Source organism: Cygnus olor, chromosome 2 (assembly GCF_009769625.2).
Source record: "Cygnus olor isolate bCygOlo1 chromosome 2, bCygOlo1.pri.v2, whole genome shotgun sequence".
In the NCBI taxonomy this organism is placed as follows: Eukaryota; Metazoa; Chordata; class Aves; order Anseriformes; family Anatidae; genus Cygnus; species Cygnus olor.
In genome coordinates, this window is record NC_049170.1 from 30,559,094 (window position 1) to 30,578,419 (window position 19,326).

Below are 19,326 nucleotides of genomic sequence, written 5' to 3' on the forward strand. Positions count from 1 at the left end.
TAACATGGTGCCAATATGGTAATCTGCTTTTTCTTGCCTTCCTCATAGAAGTAACATTGCGAGGTATATTCAAGGTATATTATTGTTTAGGTGATCATTGAAGCTAACTTTATGTCCTAGACGAAAAACTTCCACTGTCAGGTTTATGATTTGCTATGTCTTAATACATCGTTTCTATTAACAGACACTCTTACTATTATATCTTTAGACAATTTCAGTGTCCATACATTTACTGTTTTGATTGCCATTATTGAAAGTGCTGGTTTCACATCTACATTTTTCAAAAGGAAACCCCTTAACAGAAAATGGGAGAAACTAATTAAAAAAATTACTGAGATAAACAACATGTACACTGTAAGTAATCATTTTTAAGAGGAATTTTTTCACCAATGTATTATTTGTAACATGGGTATACTCAGGATTTTAATGCATTTTTGAAAAAAAGCTACTAGGTGAACAAATATACTACAAAATTATAAAGTTCCCGTTAAATCACAGCAAAACGTATTTTCCATTCTTAACAATATACAAACATAGCGCTGAAATACATGTTTTATGTTACATTATTAGTATGCAATACTGAAACATGATTCCGATACAGGAAAACACGTTTATTTCTGCTTACGCCTTCAAAATGTGCAGATAAGACTAACCTATTCAAGGATGATTTTGACTCTAGAGTGGTTTTATATATCCTCTAAACAACTTAACTAAACTAAACTTGTGAAATAAAAATCTTAATTCCTCTATACGTCTTCCTCTTCTGAAGAGGAAATGGAATTACACCAATATAATTGAAGATGAAATTTCATGCAGAGGTTTATTCAGTTTATAAGAATGGCAAACAATATATAACAATGAAACAAAAACTCCCAAATAGCAAAAACAGAATTTCTACATTTAAAGTATGACCTAAAATCCTGAAAATTAAATAATATAATGCAAAATGTAATCATCTGACAAACCTAACATTTTTGCAATTATTATTCAGAACATGACCAGATAATATCAAAATGCCATTACAGATAAACCACATAACTACTCTTATGACTCTGCATAAATATGCAAAAATATTTCATACAATACTATAGCCAGCTTTCCATTGTTTTACTTTCACTGAGAGCAATGGAATACTATCAGTTTACTCATGTTGAAGATCAAAGTCCAGCATTCATTCCTTAGCAGATTGACAAATGAACAGCCAAAAGTATTAATCAGAAAAGAAATAATTTACAACAAACACAAATATTCTTATTAATCAGAAACAGGTTTAAGATTAGAAGGTAAAATTTCTCACTTTTTCACACTACCATAAATTATTCTTTAAGTCCTGAAATTTCTTACTTTTATTATAACATATATTTAAATTAAGAGGACCACACATCTGTTCTATTATATGATGATGCTATGATTTCATTAGTATATAACATCTGTTTTAATCTCTGATAACATAAATTAATTCCAAAGATATCTTTCTCATGATAAGATGCTCAGCTCTTTTCAGTACCACCTACATATATAGAATGCATTTTTATTTTCATTGAATTGAGTTATTGTTTTTGCGGACAGAGAAATTTACTGTCCACTTCTGCAGAATAAAATATACCATAACGTTGATGCATAGCTTACTGCAAGACCAGTGTCATCATTCTAGGTAACCTCCGGCTTAGATCAGAGACCTCAGCATTGCAGATATACAATATGCATCCCAAGCAAAAACTGTCCATAAGAATAACTTCATTATTCTGGGAAGTTGGATCTATAAAAGATGTAAAACGTAGAAGTGTTCTGCCTATACAGTTTCTGGTAAGTACAGTCTAAGTAAGTAATAAAACCTGAGTCAGCTTCAGTTATAATATGCCCTACAGAAAGTTCATTCTCACATGAAGGAAAAGGCAATACACAGAGGATAAAGCACTACTGTGCATGAACTAATCAGCCAGAATTACCCGTTGTGTTTAAGGTTCACACAGTCCTGTGAATTTAACAAATCCTCTGGCAGTCAGTACCAGCATTGTCTCAGCCATTAACTACAACAGAAGATTACATCTGAAATAAACATATGGACAACTCACCAATACTACTGGGCAGATTGATGTGGGTGGTAAAATATGGTCCTTCAAAGGTCCACAGTCACACTCAGGTTTTAGATGTGAAGCACATTTATTATGCAACTATGGGAAGACAGAAAAAACAAAGATTCAACTTTGATATGTTACTACTATAGTCTGAGAAAATGCACATCCTGGAATGGAGTGAGTTTAGATATGCTAAATTAATCTATTACTAGAGTATTACAAGGAAAATGAAACACACTGCAGTGAAAAAACAAAACAAAACAAAACAAAAAAGTCTTAGGATTGACAAAAGCTGTGAATTTATACTGAAGCAAAGAACAGTGGATCAAAATGCTTTCCAGTTTAGAAACTGCACATGTAGTCCAGCACACAAAATGAGAACTTTGCATGACAGTAAAGTAATATCAGCACAGTGCTTTCAGTGATCCAAAGTTTCAACTTCTTGCACTGAGTAAGTGACTTTCGTACTACTGCTAGTGGGTGACCTCAGGTAATTTTGGGCAGCCTTTGGCATTACTGGTAGAACTCTACTTCCCACCTGAAGCTTATAAACTCACCACTGATTTGATTATGATGCTGCAATATCTGTGAAAATATAGATGAAATATAAAAGAGAATAATATAAGAATATCTAAGAGCTTTAAGCTACTTTGGTCTTGTTTGAATCAATGTTCAATCTTCCATTGACTGCTGAAGAACCTAAATTACTCTCCTTTTTCTACTTCATTCCTAGCATTCATCTAGCTTTCATGAAAGCAATAAGAAGAGTTCTACACTGAGAATACGGAAGGAATATCCTCAAGTCTACTGACTGAAAAAGCATTGGCTTATTTCTGTATTGATAAAAAGGCAGAAAGGGAAAGTATGTATAAACATAAAATGCCAACAAATATTAATAATGATACACTTATTGAAATATTTTGCATTATCAATCAAGAGTTCCTATTGATATCTTAGGATTTAACTCAATTGGAACGTCTCTAAATCCAACCACACAACACAAAGGCCCAGTTGTGTACCTAGATCATGCAAAACATTCACATTTATTGGTATATTTCACAATGGTATTAGAGATAGCCACAGTAAAATACAACTTCTTATTGTAAAACTTCATGAAAGTTTAGTATTTCTTCATTGATCAAATGAACTGTCCATTAAGTCCTTCAGGTAACACATGCATTTATCTTAAGCACGAGTATTTTATCTTTTGAGAAGACATGTATATTTGCATCAAATAAAAATAATAAGGGTAATAAATACCATCAATTTTGAAGTAAAAATCCTATTTATCAAGTGATCTAACTGGTTTAATAGGTAGCACACAGCAACAGTTCAACAGGTTCAATAGCTGTTATACAATCTGTAGTTCAATAGCTGCATCTGTAGATCACATTTTTCCAATGACTGATTCATTTTTCCCTTAGATGATTTAACTATGCCAGTTGAACTCTACAAAAATTACAATAAAATGATACCAGTTGCTGATGTATAAACTTTACAAAGAACATATTACCGGTAAAGCTATCTTGTACAGTTAATGTTGACATAACATTTCAGAATTTTGAACTAAATGGCACCTAATATTAGCCTTGTCCATATTCATTTATACTGCAAAGTTACCTTTTCAGGCAGTTACTTAGCAACAGAAAATAAAAGTCTAACGAGTTTCGATTTACTTTTAGTATTAAAGCCTTATTGTGAGGGTATTTTGGTAGCCCTGTAATCTAGATCATTTGTCATGCTAATTCTCTGCCTCAGTGGTAAGGCTACTTGTACCATAATTAATGCACACCAGGCCATGTTACATCAAATAAAAGTATCTTCACACATTCAGTGGTAATTAGCAGTTCTGCTACTCGGAGGCATGCAAACTTATCTATGAAAAAAATAGCTTAACTTTCTTATTAGTCTCTGCTGATCTTTGACAACAGAATTGGTAGAAGATATGTAGCTTTAATCAAAATAACTTTGACACAATGATATAAAATAATATGCATCCCGTCTCAAAAGAATGTTTTAGCAGATTTTAAATTAATTTCCCCAAAATTCCCTTACCATAAATCTACTCCCTTAGAATATTACCTCCCTCACAACCAGATGCCTATAAAGTAGGAAAAAAATGCAACATATTTGCTGGAGAGAAAGCTTGAGGAAAAAAACATTTATGAGACCATGGTAGTGTAGAAAAATATGGAGTATAGGGAAGACGGAATCACTGGCCTGGCTGAAAACTCAGTATAACAAGTATAGTGCCAAATATCTCTAAATTTGGGGATTTGAATCAGTGATTTGACATTAAAAGTGACCCTATTACTTTTTAAAAGGAGAATACTTAAAATGCATGAAAGAGACTCAGAATTAGCTATATAATAACTAACATCCTCTTGCATTACAAAAATACATCAGGAACAAGCCCTGAATGTGCTGCTGTACAAGGAGGTGAAAATGTATGAAAGATGTGATAATTACATAACTCCAAAATATCCATTCAAAAATCGAACCTACATTAGAAATTTAAAACACTGTTTTTTTATGTAAATAAGAAAATTACTACTCTTAGCAAAAAAAAAAAAAAAAAAAGGCTAAAAAAGTTCTTATATAGAATTGCAAGAAAAGTGAATAGGAGATTGAAAATAAAATCTAAGTTGCAGTATGTTTCAAACTTTAAAAATACTCGTTTTTCATTTGTGTCTAATTTACACCAGAGTCATTAAAATTAAATAAAAAAAATAGTTATTTTGAAAATATAACATTACTTTGAAAATAAAAATCTTGAAAATACAGAATAAAAATCTTCAAAATACAAAATACAAATGTCAAGGTAAGCCTCAACAACAATACTTTCCATTCTGAATGTCAGAAAACATAGGTTCATTTTTAACCGGAAATTTGATTGATATTTAAGTATTTAAACACGCAGATAGACACTAAAGATATTCTCAAAATAAGTTAGCCTCTTTCTTCCCAGAGACATCAATGAAAAATCATGCCTCAGTATTTCCTCAGTGTTTCTTACTGCTTATGAAAGTTCTCTAAATGTTTATATGCATCTTTAAGAAGCAAAAAACTTTACAAGTCTGGTCCAGATTCATATTTAGATATATAAATAGAGGGACAATAATTTTTCAGAGGACCTAAAAAATTTACAATTTCCTTTAACTTCAAGAGGAAGCCTTATGCAATAAGTATTTCTTATTAAGATATATTATGAGGATGTAAACACATCTATATCTAGAGCAGAACATTTTAATTTATCTACCTAAACAGAGATAGCCACTGCCTAAATTTAAGTATCTGCATTTCAAAATTCTGGATTGCGTTTTTCATTCTCTAAATAAATTATCCAAATTTTGACAGCAATCTGGACTACATATTTGCTTTCTTCTATAATATTGGTTTTTAAGTAATCATAACAGCTTATAACTGAAAGTATTCTGGATCCATTTTCTTTGATGCTGTTTCATATTTTGTATTCTTGTGTTAAGAAAATATGTCACAAACCATCCAAACTTGTATGTTGAAAACAAACATTCACTAATGCCTCACTCTCTGATTATTATTTAAAACACTGAACAAAAAAACTGCTGTTCCATAACAATAACAATAATAATAATGATATCAGAAAAAAAAAAAAAAGGGGGTGGGGGTACCCAAAAAAATAGAAGACAGATAAATATCCCTCCCCATGTACATTTAAATCCTGCCCAGGCTAGAAACAGAAATACTGACATTGTTCTCTCTAGCATGAAGATCTCACTTATAAGGGCAGTGTTCCTTGAATGTCATTAGTTCCAGTTACTGGTTCCTCCTGAATAAGGTGTGCACAGAAGTTGTATATATTAGGCTTGGTGCACAGATTAGTATACTATCAAGATGTCTCTGCTATTATTCACAGACACTTGAAATCACTGTATCCTACCAGATGCCCTCAATTTCATTTACCTGTCAGTACACCACCCATTAGGGTTTTACCCTAAATTCACCATGACTTTGACTTTTACCAGTAATGAAAACTCTTGACACCACAATAGGTATCAGGAATTCTGGTTTTTATAATGTATATTTGTACATTAAGACACTTCTATATTGTGTTGAAGCATATTATACATTTATTTGGTTGCAACAATTGAGTCCCCCTATGAATATTCTGCATATACAATTTTTTAAATACACACTATCCATTCCTGATGACAATACCAAGTGAGACTTTTTGAATTCTGTGGTTGTGAAAAACATGCAGATTTTCATCTCTAAAGCCTGTGCTAAAGGTATTATTATAGAGTACTCACTGTGATCTGACACCAAACACAGTGAAGTCCCGTCAAGCCTTGGTAACACTTTATGGTTTTATGACACTTATCACATTTTGTTGGACAATTTCCTTCTACCCAGAAATGGTGCATTACCTACAAAAGAAATGTGTGGATATACATAGCGTTACTAAATTAACAGGTACATGGTAAAGGTAGTATTACCCCAAACTTACATCAGTATTCTTTTTGGACTTCACATATGTTTTGATGCAAGACGCGGGAGCTCTTGAGACACAGCGTTCATGGACTGTATACTTGCAAACTGAAAAAAGAAACACATTAGCAGATGCTGAAGCAATGGTATTTCTGACTATGTTTTTATGAACTGTTACTAGCATGTCATCTCTATATAATCAATCCAATCAGTCAATGAAAACTCCAGCTAGACTGCTTTTTCCATGGAATACAAAAGGCCAATTAGAACAGGAAATATTATGCAAGTGAAAAATCCAAGAATGCACTATCATTGCATAACAGGAAATGCTTAATTAAATCAGAGCTCACTACATTTTTTCCACAATAATTGCCAAACGACAAAAATATTAAAGACAAATTGATGACTGCCAAATGGCTTGGTGTCATTTGCCAGTAGAAAGAAATCTATATTTTACAAACTATAGGCATGAGAGCAGCTGGCAAGCACAAAAATAAAAGCCAATGAGTTTATGTTGTTCCTTCTATTGATTTATAAATCTTAAATGGTTGATTAGTCCATTTTCAGATAGCAATTGTTTTCATGCATTTCATCTAATCACCCCAATTTAACTCTTCCTTTCCCAAATACCACCTCCAGAGAAGCTTTCTTTTCTACCTCCCCACAAACCCACTTCAGCTAACTATTGCTGTTGATCTTGTCTGTAAAGATCACCCTACCTGCATTTGGGAAACATACAAATGTCAAGGTACAATGCAAAGATCTCTGACTTCAGCTATACAACTGTGCCTAGATGAGGAAATAATGCTACAGCTAATATCTGCATTCAATAGAGTCAACTATTAAAAACTGAGAATGAATTTCTCCCTGCGTGGTATATGTCTCACGCTTTTGACCTCGACAGCAATTAAGCACAAAGTACTTCTAAACACCTTGCTTGCACCTATTACACAAACCCAGTGGGAGGCGCAGCCATTAATCAGACAAACTGCAGGGAGTAACATTGTTGATTGGACCATGGAGGGATGGGGAGGCCTCCTGCAGTTTCTTTTTTTTTTTTTTCCTCCCACACAATCTAAAATGCAAATAATGAAATCTATAGCAGTGCCTTGAAAATATATTTGAGGAGAAGCTTAGCGAGATAAAGAAATAGAGTAATAGTTTTGTAAGTATACTCATGTCCCTTCCTGCATGAAGTAACTGAAAGGACTATGTGGAAGTTCTTCAGCTGCTCTGGGACCATTCTTCCCACCAAGTAAATGCCAAGCACAATAACAAATTTTTAAAAAGTACACTACATCAGAGAAAATTAAAGCTCTTGTAAGGCTGGTCTTTCTGGGGTAGCTTTTTTTTTTTTTTTTTTTATATATATATAACTTGTCTACACATTTCTGATAACTACTAGAGAAGATCTACATTATTTGTTGAATAAAACTTTCTTTCAATCATCTAAGTTTATTGTTTCCTCACAAGGATAAAATTTACATCAGTTTGACATGAAATGATACATTCTTTAATATTATTTTAAGACCTAACAGTCAACTCAACATCTAACATATATTCCATTTAATGTCATTAGCATTTCTTAATCTGAAGTTGTATACATTCTATTTGTTTTAATTGCTTTTAAGAAAGGTATCTCTCTCATTCCATAGCATTGTGAATGAAATTACACAATGTGAAAACCAATACACAGAGGATTTATATTTGAATCGAGTTCTGTGTCCCACAGAGGGGAGAGAAATGGCTGACTCCAAAACCCTCATTCGTTCAGACTAATATCAAATTAAATCAATAGAACCGTACACTCAGAAAGGTCCTGATCAGCTATGATGGGCTATCTTTCATGCCAAAAAATGGAGAAAGTAAGTTACACTAAGAAACTGATTAATCTATCAAAAAGAACAATGAAAGGTGACTTGATACCATCATGAACAGAATACATTGGGTACTAAAGATCTCATTAATCTAATGGAGAAGGGCATAACACGAACCAATCACCAATCATTGGAACCATCTACCAGACATATTCAAATCAGAAGACAGGTCTTTGTTTAAAAAAAAAAAAAAAAGAAAAGAAGAAAAAAAGATGATTAATCATTGGAACACACCACAAAAAGAAATTTATGAGTTATGGGTTATGGATCATCCATCTCTTGAAACATTCAAGCAGTTATATCTTTTGGCAAGATTTAGGTTATCAACATACCAGTTATAAACTGGTCAAACACAGATTATTATGAAATACAGAGATATAACTTAAGGAATTGAATTGTAGTAAGTGCATCTAATAATTTAAAGAAGGTCAGATTTGATGCAGTATTTTTTCTGTGATTTTTTTCATTAAAATCTATAGCCATTTATTATGAGAAATAATGGCAAGACTGATAATCGCAAATCAAGTAAACATACAAAACTTTACAAGTGTTATGGAGTCTTGATGCCAGGTTGTGGGAAACTGGGGTATTGACTTTTACAAATAACAGAACAAGAATTATGTGCAACATTCAAATAAACAAACACTGGATACTAAGCAAGTATCTAATAATTAAAGTATGTACTCTATTAGTAGGCCAAGTATACCTATTAAAGAATCTGAATAATTATTCACAAATACAAAAGAGGTACAACAACAACAAAGGTTGTATCTCAAGCATGATGCTTGGTAAGAGAAAAGAAATAAAAATGAATACAAGCAAACAATAAAATTGGAATGTCTGAATACTGAGAGCAATTATAACAGAGAATACAGCAGTTTTGAAAGACCCGTGTCCTAGAAAATTAAGAACGGAATCTTGACCACTCAAGCATAGTGAACTAAGGGGAAAGAACCATTGTGCTGGCAGTGGGTTTGTACTAGGAAGCTACTACTTCTTTGTTATGCAGAGACTACAACACTTCCAGGAATAGATACAAATGGACATTGAAATACTTATACTCACAAGAACAGCAGAGACCTTGCTTGCCTACTCCAATTAGCATGTTCAAACAAAGATTACAGTAGGCAGGCTTGTTAAAGTGTTTCAGTCTCCATACATGCTGCCCATCATCTTTCACATTCTGCACAGGACATAAAAGAAACAGATTTCACTTAATAAAATAAACAATGAAATATATAAGTGCCAGTAAAAATTGGAGATTGACTCAAGAACATAAAAGACAAGCTGTTACTTCATTTAATACTCTGCATCAGATCACAGTAGAATCATTCTAAATACAGAAGCAATGATATAATAAAAAATTCTTCAGAAGCTCATGGATGCCCGTGTGTTTCAAAAACGATTCAGAAAAAAACACCAGGTTGTTGTCAACACTGCAATGCTAAGTTAGCACTAAATCTAGCCTGATCTTACATTATAATTAGTTTTAAAAACAACTAAAATTTGCTCTAATTATAGAAATAAATGTGCTGCAGGTTAGAAAGTAAAACTCCCCCAAACCAACAATAAAAAGTTTAAAAATAGATTTTTTTAAAACTTCACAGATATTCTTACAGACCCTTAAAATGAGTAACATGCATAATTACATGTGAAGTGGGACATCACAATGTCCTAACCACAATAGTATCTATTTCCAGCTCTAATTTATATTAATCTACTGCCACTAGTAAAACAAAAATCAAGTATTTAAGGGGGGGGATTACATCCTGGACTTCTTCTCTAAAACTTGAATTCCTCTACAATTAATCCTACATTTTTTTCATCTAACTTTAGCACTATAGTCAAATCTTGCGTGGACAGACCAATCAACAGACTGACACTTCCAATTCAGTGGCCCAGTAAGTTACACTTACAACCAAAACATTAACAAATGCTATGAAACCTTTATGAAAGTATGCTTTCACTTGTACTATTCTCCCCTTCCTTCTTAATGGAACCATCCTGGGACCTCACTGTTGTTATATGGTTATTAAAATGATGTGCAATTTTAAAGTTGCAATTTTTGCACAATTAATTCTGTAAATTCTACATTTCTAGACAAGTGTGGTTGTCAGACTTTTTCTTTCAGAAAAGGTTTTGAATTAAACAATGGGACTAACCTAATAAAATTGCACTTGAAATTGTACTTTTTTTTTTTTAAATGAATGTAATATCCAATGGGACAGAAGTAATTAATGACATCTATCACCTGGAAACAGGTTACAGTAGTTTGATATGTTGTGTATTACTGAATGATGTGATCTTTTTGGTCATTTCATTACAAACATAAATTGGGACATATTTAATGGAATGGATTTAACCATCAACAGATGGTTCTCATCCAGCCTGTGATTTCTTGTATTAAACTACAAGAATGTATATACAATATTGCTGACTAGATCTTCGATAATATGATGGTTTTCATGGATAAGGATGATCAATGTAAATGGACATATATTTATAAATGAAAACAAAAATATTTTGTTGTTTGTTAGCATGTATTGCATGAGTTTTGTCCTTAAAAGTTAGTTTTGCTCTACTCCAGAAATTAGTTGTTAATGACAAGTCAAAGATGATTAAGACTTCTTCATCCTTATGAAAAAATAAAAAATAAAAATAAAAAAGAACGTTTTCCTGAATAAAAATCATCACTCCAAGAAATAAGGAATATTTGGTTCAAAGCCAGGTCCTAGCCAGAACACAGTTTTGAATAATTCCTACAAATTACCTACAACAAAAGGAACTGAAAAATCAGCTGGAATATTTTTTTCCTCTGTTGAGATCAGAGCTTAAGTGAAGTTCCCCTGATATTACCAGCAGGAGTTCAAATGCCATCTCTGACAGCAGGGCAATGTGAGGGTCCCCTTTCTGCAAAAAGAGCGGAGCAGAGCAGATACCTTATGTGGGATTTTCAGGCTAGAAGAGTGTGGAAGTTTTCCCATTTCCCCTTAGATTCTGTGGCCGTGGAGCCTTAGAAGCCTTTCAAGCTCCTCCATGACTAGCAGCTGAAGAGGATGTATTTCATTAAATGGATCCCTGCAACTTCTATTTTCTTTCCATCTTACTACACCACTCAACTTATTTTTGAAGTATTGCTAAGCTATAATACACGGGGTAAGTTCGAAGTCTTCTGAAAGTAAACAATTGTTCACTAGACTGTAAAGACCATGTGAATCCTGCTGTGGAAAAAACAAAACAAAACAAAACAAAACACAGTAAACAACGTACACTTTCATTTTAACATATATTACTCAGGACATCAACAGATACAAGCTGTACAATCATAAACCACAAGCACTTGAAATGCATGACAACAAGCTTTCCTTAGCAAAAATATTTGCTATTTCAAAAAAATAACAAAAATTCATGATTATTCATAAACACGCCCCTCTTCCCCATTAGTTTTGTGTTACTTTTTCATTTTAATTTTATTTTTGAAGAATGGCTATTACATGTGAATATGTTGCTTCTTATTTGAACAGAACATATGGACTAACTTAGCTGGCATTTTCCTTATCAGAAAAACAAACAAGTCTTGATGTGGGTGTTCTGCCAATTAAAACACTTAACTGTGTTACAGACTGCAACTGATGCAAATCCATTACATAAACACAATGCACTTTTGGAAAATAGCAAATTAAATTTTTGCTCTTGTGCACTGCCAAAAATCAGCAATAAAGTTCTGCATATGATTATACATGCACATAACTTTTTAAAACATTGCCAAGGAAAAAAAAAAAAAGACGACAATATGAAACAAAGCTCCCTCAATGCAAGTCTTTAAGTATGAATAAAATCCACAATTCTGACATATTGGTGCATTTACTGGCATTCAGTCATTTTGCTTCCATATCCTGAGAAAGGGTTTAAAAACAAATAGTCATTAAGAAAATCTCAAAGCAGGGCAGGTACAGTAAAAATCTCTTCCTCACTTCATTATACATCACTGAAAATGAAGCCTCCATATGCCACACATAGATTTTAGCACATAATGACAAGAGTAACATTTATTTTGTTAACAATGGTTCTCTTAACTTATGCTCCTGACCCTTCATGGATTTTATTGCCAGAAGGACCTGACCTTAAAAAGCAAATCAGCCAAGACATAGCCAGCCTTAGAATTAGTAGAAACTTTCATACAGTCACAGAATTTAGCTACACATCCCTAGTCTGGTCTAATGTTAACTTACTACAGCTTCTTAGATATTTGTAAATAAAAGAAACCAAAGAGAGGTTTCAAGCACAAAAACACAGATTCTGAAACTTAAAATGAATAAATAAATAAAGAGATAAAAATGCAAGTTTTTGTCCTAGCAAGTATCCCCTCATACAACAATAGCCATAGTACTTGAAATATCAGCATGCTCAGTTGTTTCTGTGAGGAGTGTCAGTAACAAGCAACCAAGGATGAAGGATTTTAGGGAGTATGCTAAGTTATTCTTTTGTGGCCTATTGTTATTTTGCTTTCATGTCTTTTAAAAATATGTCCATGACCTGAAGACGTTTTTGTGACTGATCTTTGGGTATTGTTCGATTACTGGGAAGGAGAGAAGTGTCCATTAAACCACAGAGCACCTCATTTTAATATAAAGGTGGTTAAGTTTGTATTTCTTTGCTGGACTGTCAGCAAAGAATTCATGTCAGATTTTGTTTTGTTTGTTTGAGTTTGGAGATAGGGGTTTTTAAGTCTGTTTCAACAGGAAAAAGATTAACCGGATTCAAGAGGCATGGCCATTGGGAGGGCTCCTCGCTTCCAAGAAATTGGGGGTGCGGGGGGAGCGAGCAGGGTGCGTGCACATGCTTGAAGGTGGGTGCGGTGGGTGTTGAAAAATTTGAAGAACAGACAAAAAAATTACCTCCCCTGTCTTCATCTGACTGGCATATTATCCTCATCACCCAGAAATGCTTAGGTATTAATACGCACATCAGGAAATGACAGCAAGGAACAGAAAAGGAAGCACAGGAGGGGAAATTCATTTGTTGGAATAAGCTTCATAATTAGCCACACCACCATGTTTCTCTGTCCCTAAATTAGTAGTCACCTGTCATCTGCAGAGACATAAATGCTGCAGTAATTATATTTTAAGTAACAGTAAATTTCACTCTCTTTATGAAATGCATATATCTTACACCTTACACCCAGATCAGATTAGGGTTACTCCTGTTTTCTCATGGGCTTTTACAAGTCTACAGGCAAAAGGAAAGGCAAAGCTATAGTAAGGAATGGCACTTGCAAACCTTCTGCAAAGAAGTGGGAGCGAGTACAGCATAAAAGTAGATGGCACTGTTAAAAAAAAAAAAAAAAAAGCACTCTGCAGCTCCTGGTATGATGTTTCACCAAGCATTAGCGTTTCCCCCTCTGCTGGCAATGATGTGAAATGATATTGGTAAAATAGCTCTCATCACTTAGAATGGATCTAATGCAGAACTGGCAAAAAGAGCATAAGCTACAGGTTCTAGCAAGGCCTTGGTTTTGCCCTCTGTACATATAGAAACAGTATATGGCTCATCTGCACTTCAGCCTTTTAGAAAATCGAGCTGTTAGACTTCAGGTAGGAATTACCAAAATATCACAAAAGAAAGAAAATGAAAACGAAGGGGAAGGGAAGCCAGATCACCCTTATTCCTCTCTGAATGAAAGAAATATAAGTCTACTAAACTGCCTAGGTATTAAACAGTCATTTCAGAGTTCAGCCTGAGAGGGACTCCTCATGATGCAACAGACTCCACACCAAACTTCTTGCAAATGTTTTAAAGTCTCTAGTTTGATTCCAATTTCACATACTCAGATCTCAAAAATTAAGCCAAAGGTAGTATAATAAATAATACAAGAATTATTTCCCATGCGTGGATTCACATTCAAGTATTCCGTTCCACATTTAAACAAAAAAAAGAAGAAAAAAGATTTTAAAAAATTAAAAAAAAAACCACTAACTTTTTAAATTTTGAGTATAATAGCATAACATTTGCTGCTTGAGGATCCAAAATAAAACTGTAAGAGCATTTCCTTCTGACTTAAGTCAGAATTGAAGCATTGTCACACTTCTACAGAAATGTCTTTGTCTCATTAAGATTTACCTTGATGCTCAAATTTATAAGTTTTCAGAGTATATTTGCTTCAAGAGAAGAGATGAAATAGTTTGAAAGTTACAACCAGTGACTTAAAAGAAAAGCAGAGTAGCCTGGTTTCAGATTATTGATGACAATTTATGAACGTTATGAAGCAATACTGTTCAATTTCCCTCACAACTTAGGCCAGCTTTTCAGCAACTGTACAGTACCAGCTACAGTGCAACTGTGACATCTAGTGGCCAATGAAGAGGTAATAAAATAGTTTCCACTCCTAAAACTAAGGATTTTTAAACACTTGCAAACTTACAGTTCATAGCTACCTTCTGTACTATCTCTGACAGAGGTGACAGTAATGATCCATCTCAAGAGATGAGACCAAAATATCTGCCATGTCAGTTTCTAACTTTCTAACACAAATCAGGTGCTTTTATCAGGATAGAGTGGAATAATATTGTGCAAGTGTGCTCTCCTAGCAAAGAGCAGAATACAGTTTGTGGCTAATAAAACACCTTATGAACGAATTGTCATTAAATGGCTTTTTGTGACAAAATTATGAAGGACATTTTGAATAAGGCTAGGATAGCCAATGGGGTATCTCTTAAACTTCACTGACAGTTTTTATGTGCTTAGATTAATGCAGAATAAAATAAAAAGGTCAGAATCTTTGCAGGTTTCTATTACGGAGCAGTAGAACAAATGACCTAACAGTCACTAATATGCAACATGAAACTTCTGAAAAGTGTAATTATCAATCAGAATGAGTAATTAGCAAGGACATGTCACTTAGAAAAGCAGTTTAGTAATATTCTTAGAATGGCTTGGGTTGGAAGCGACCTTAAAGATCACCCAATTCCAGCCCCCATGCCACCCACTAGATCAGGTTGCCCTGGGCCTCATCCAGCCTGGCCTTGAACACCTCTAGGGATGGGGAACCCACACCTTCGCTGGGCAACCTGTTCTAGTGCCTCACTACATCTGCGTGAAGAATTTTTCCAAACTAAATCTTGCCTCTTTTAATTTAAAACAATTTCCCCTTGTTCTACCCTGTCTGTCAGTGTAACAAAGTCACTTTCCGTCTTTTTTATAAGCCCCCTTTAAGTACTGAAAAGCTGCAATCAGATCTCCCCAGAGCCTTCTCTTCTTCAGGCTGAACAACCCCAGCTCTCTCAGCCTGTCTTCATAGGAAAGATCCTCCAGCCCTCTGATCATCTTTGTGGTTCTCCTCTGGACCCATTCTAACAGATCCACATCCTTCTTGTGCTGGGGTCCCCAGACCTGGACACAGCACTCCAATTGAGGCCTCACAAGGGCAGAGTAGAGGGGCACAATCCCTTCCCTTGACCTACTAGCCATTCTTCTGTTGATGCAGCCCGGGATGCAGTTAGCCTTCTGGGCTGCAAACGCACTGCTGGCTCTTGTCAAGGTTTTCATCCACCAGAATCCCCAAGCCCTTCTCTGCAGGGCTGCTCTCAATGAATTATTCTCCAAGCCTGTACTCCCATGTGGGATTGCCCCAACCCAGGTGCAGCACCTTGCACTTTGACTTGTGGAAGCCCATTAGGTTTACATAGGCCCACTTCTCAAGCTTGTCCAGGTCCCTCTGTATGGCATCCCTTCCTTCTGTTGTATCAACTGCACTGCTCAGCTTGGTGTCATCTGCAAACTTGCTGAGCATGCACTCGATCCCACTGTCTATGTCATTGATAAAGATATTAAACAGTACCGTTCCCAGGTGCTGTTTAAGATACTGCAAAATGTTCCCAAAATAACTACAATACTTGTCAAAAAAGAGAAATATGTTTTGAAAATGACCATCAGTTATCTCCTTTACTGATTTCTTGACAGAGTATGCCTAAAGTGAAAGCTTTTTTTTTTTTTTTTTTTTTTTTTTTTTTGCTTAAAGTAAACCTGTGGAAGTAATGAAATACAATCTAACACAGATTTGTTGTTTGATGATAGGGAACTAATATATATATATTTTAGTATATAGTAATATAGGGAAGTAATACATATATACATATATATTTTCACTCAGCCCTGCATATATAGAATTAGGGAATTAGTACTTACAGTGATCCAAATGTACTGTAAGTTATCCTCAATTCAGGTATGTAAGTGGTAATTTGATTTATAAGAGATAAAGTTTTGATTATTGATATTTTGCAAGAACTTTAAATCTCCTGCTAAATGCATGTTTGTGTTACATATTTCAGTTTGGAAAGGGTGACCGTTCTTTGTGAGATTAAGATAACATGGAGTGACTACAGCAATCTAGATTTAGTTCAGGACACAGCAGTTAGGTGGGGAAAGGTAAATATTATTTATTATTTCACCTCAGCATCTGGAAAAGACTTCAGAAAAAAAAAAGAGTTATATAACAAAAAAGCACTTGAAACAGATGCTAAGATACACGTGCTCAAAATTAGCTCAAATACAGGACAGCAGGTGGCACTGGCAACATTCCAGAGTTAAAACAGCTGTGGTGAACTGATACAACATTGATCATATTATATCTGCCTTATCTTTAATGTGAACTTGTAAACATACAGACCCTACACTCTTCTTTCATAATACTCCATCCTTTGGTCTAAGTGTTCTCTTTGATATTGCTACTTAGTATAGTTTATTAAGGTAGTTATAGAGGTGGAAGAACTGTATTCACAGTGATGTTTCATGACAGGACAAAAGCCTGAAGGCAAGAGTTGCTGCAGGAGAAATTCTGTCTGGGCATGAAAGAAAAAAAAAACTGTTTCCCATGAGAACAGCTAAACACTAGGAGAAGCTGCCTACAGTACAGAACTGGTGGAATCCATCTCAATGGAATTATTTAGGATTGGGCTTGAAAGAGTCCTGCCTGGATAAAAAAATACAAGAACCTGCTTTCAATAGGATGCTGGACCAGATGATCTCCAAAGTTTCTTCCAACCTAGACTGTTTCATGATTCACTATGGTTAAGCTACACACCACAGCACCATGCCAAGTTGCCTAAACACCGCTCCAAGCCAGCTGTAACATACACATGGGTAGTAAAACATTTTTAAAAGACACTACTGTAGCAAGTAATTAATAATATGCTGTCAACAAGACAAACTAATGAGCTTTTTACAACTTCCAGCTCCAGAGCTGGCTCATTTGGTGTTAATGTAGCTCTGACTTTGAAGACATACTTCTGTTCTTCACACATCATTCAGCCATAGTAAAGGACAAGAAAAAACATTCACTATACAGGTTATAGAGAAACAAACCTGAGGATTACAGCTGACATGCAAGCAGAAACTTGACACTCTTATGTTAATACTCACATTCTCTAATCCAAGAAGGACCAAGAGTGGGATTGTTGTCATTCCTCCTTGGATCCACTCTTCTAGAGAAACAGTGCCATCATGATCATAGTCAATTTCTTCCATCATTTCATGAAGAATCTACACAGTTTCATGAAAAGTCTCGTAAGTTCCATATTCTAATATAACCAGCTGCGTAGAGATCTATGGTCTCTCATCCATATGCAAAAATGAAAATATTACTTGTATCGTACCTGTACTAAAATGAGTGCCGCCAGGTCAGAAAATGAAATGCAATATTCATATTTATATTTTACTAGCACCTAATATTACTAATTAGCACCTACATTTCCCAAACCAGAGTGCCCCCTTGTGTACTTACTATGTACAATACTAGTAAGAGACAGTTCTCGTCAAGAAATTTTCAGGGGTAAATTACTTGTTACAAATATTAATTACTATGTGCACTGAAGAAAAGCCTTCAAACTTTTCCAAAGAACACTTTACAGAACAGATTTAACCAGAAAAAAAAGACTTGGAAAAAAGTGTTAATTTACAGTGTCACGGTGGAGCACAAACTATTAATACTTCTATCTTGCTAATATCTAGGAACTCACGTTGGCATGAAGTATCACAAAATAAATAAAAGCTGTCTCTAACACCACCATAAAAAAAATGATAAAATAGATGCTTACTGGACTCAGTTCAGTAATATCCCATTCAAGGTATTCTGCAACATGCATCATTTGAGCAATGATATTTTCCAACTCCTATAGATGAAAGAAAAAAAATTCTATTTAATGCAATATTATAATGGCAAATTTTATGGCAAACAACTCGTAATTCAAACCTATTGCATATGGTGACTATTTTATGAACACCAAAATATACAGAAAAAATTGATTTCTAATCACTAATTGCTAATCAATGCACCGTGTGAAACTTAAAATCAGAGACCCACTGAGCAGAACAAGAAAGTAATTTAAATTATTTTAATAGCAAATATATTTCATTTACATAAATGTATTTACCCTTACAAAATAAACTCTAATACATGAGAAGAGAGGTTTGAGGGCTCCTAGCTGGCATGCTTCCTTGGCAGGAATAATCTATAGTCCTTATTTGATGTGACGGAAAGAGAGATGAAAAACATTTGTTCTAAATAAACTGGCCTTAATTTTTTGTCAGTTATTTTCTGAAGTACTCTGATTTTAACTCCATTAATATAAGTAATCAAAACTCGTAAGTTTGAGCTGTTAAGATTTAAAATTCAAAGATTTCCCCCTATATTCAGTCAGCTGAGAAATTCACCAGGTAGAAGTGCTACATTAATATTATTCTAGACATAAACATACATGTATAATCTCATAATCTGATTGATTTTAACCAGAGATTGTCTATAAGAAATGTCATATTTTCTTCAGCTGTTAAGAAAAAACAAGAAATGTTACACAACCTTGGAACACATCCTCATGTAACTATAAGAATCAACTGTAGGTCAGTCTTCA

At 34.3% G+C, this 19,326-nt stretch overlaps 1 protein-coding gene across 1 annotated transcript in view; it reads right to left on the bottom strand.

Annotated features, from left to right (window-relative positions):
* DGKB (diacylglycerol kinase beta) overlaps positions 1–19,326 on the bottom strand; it is a 357,454-nt gene that overhangs the window by 247,395 nt on the left and 90,733 nt on the right. The window contains 6 exon segments of the mRNA XM_040548594.1: positions 2,076–2,174; positions 6,368–6,484; positions 6,565–6,653; positions 9,488–9,605; positions 17,840–17,959; positions 18,514–18,588. Of these exon segments, the coding sequence (XP_040404528.1) occupies positions 2,076–2,174; positions 6,368–6,484; positions 6,565–6,653; positions 9,488–9,605; positions 17,840–17,959; positions 18,514–18,588 (618 nt within the window).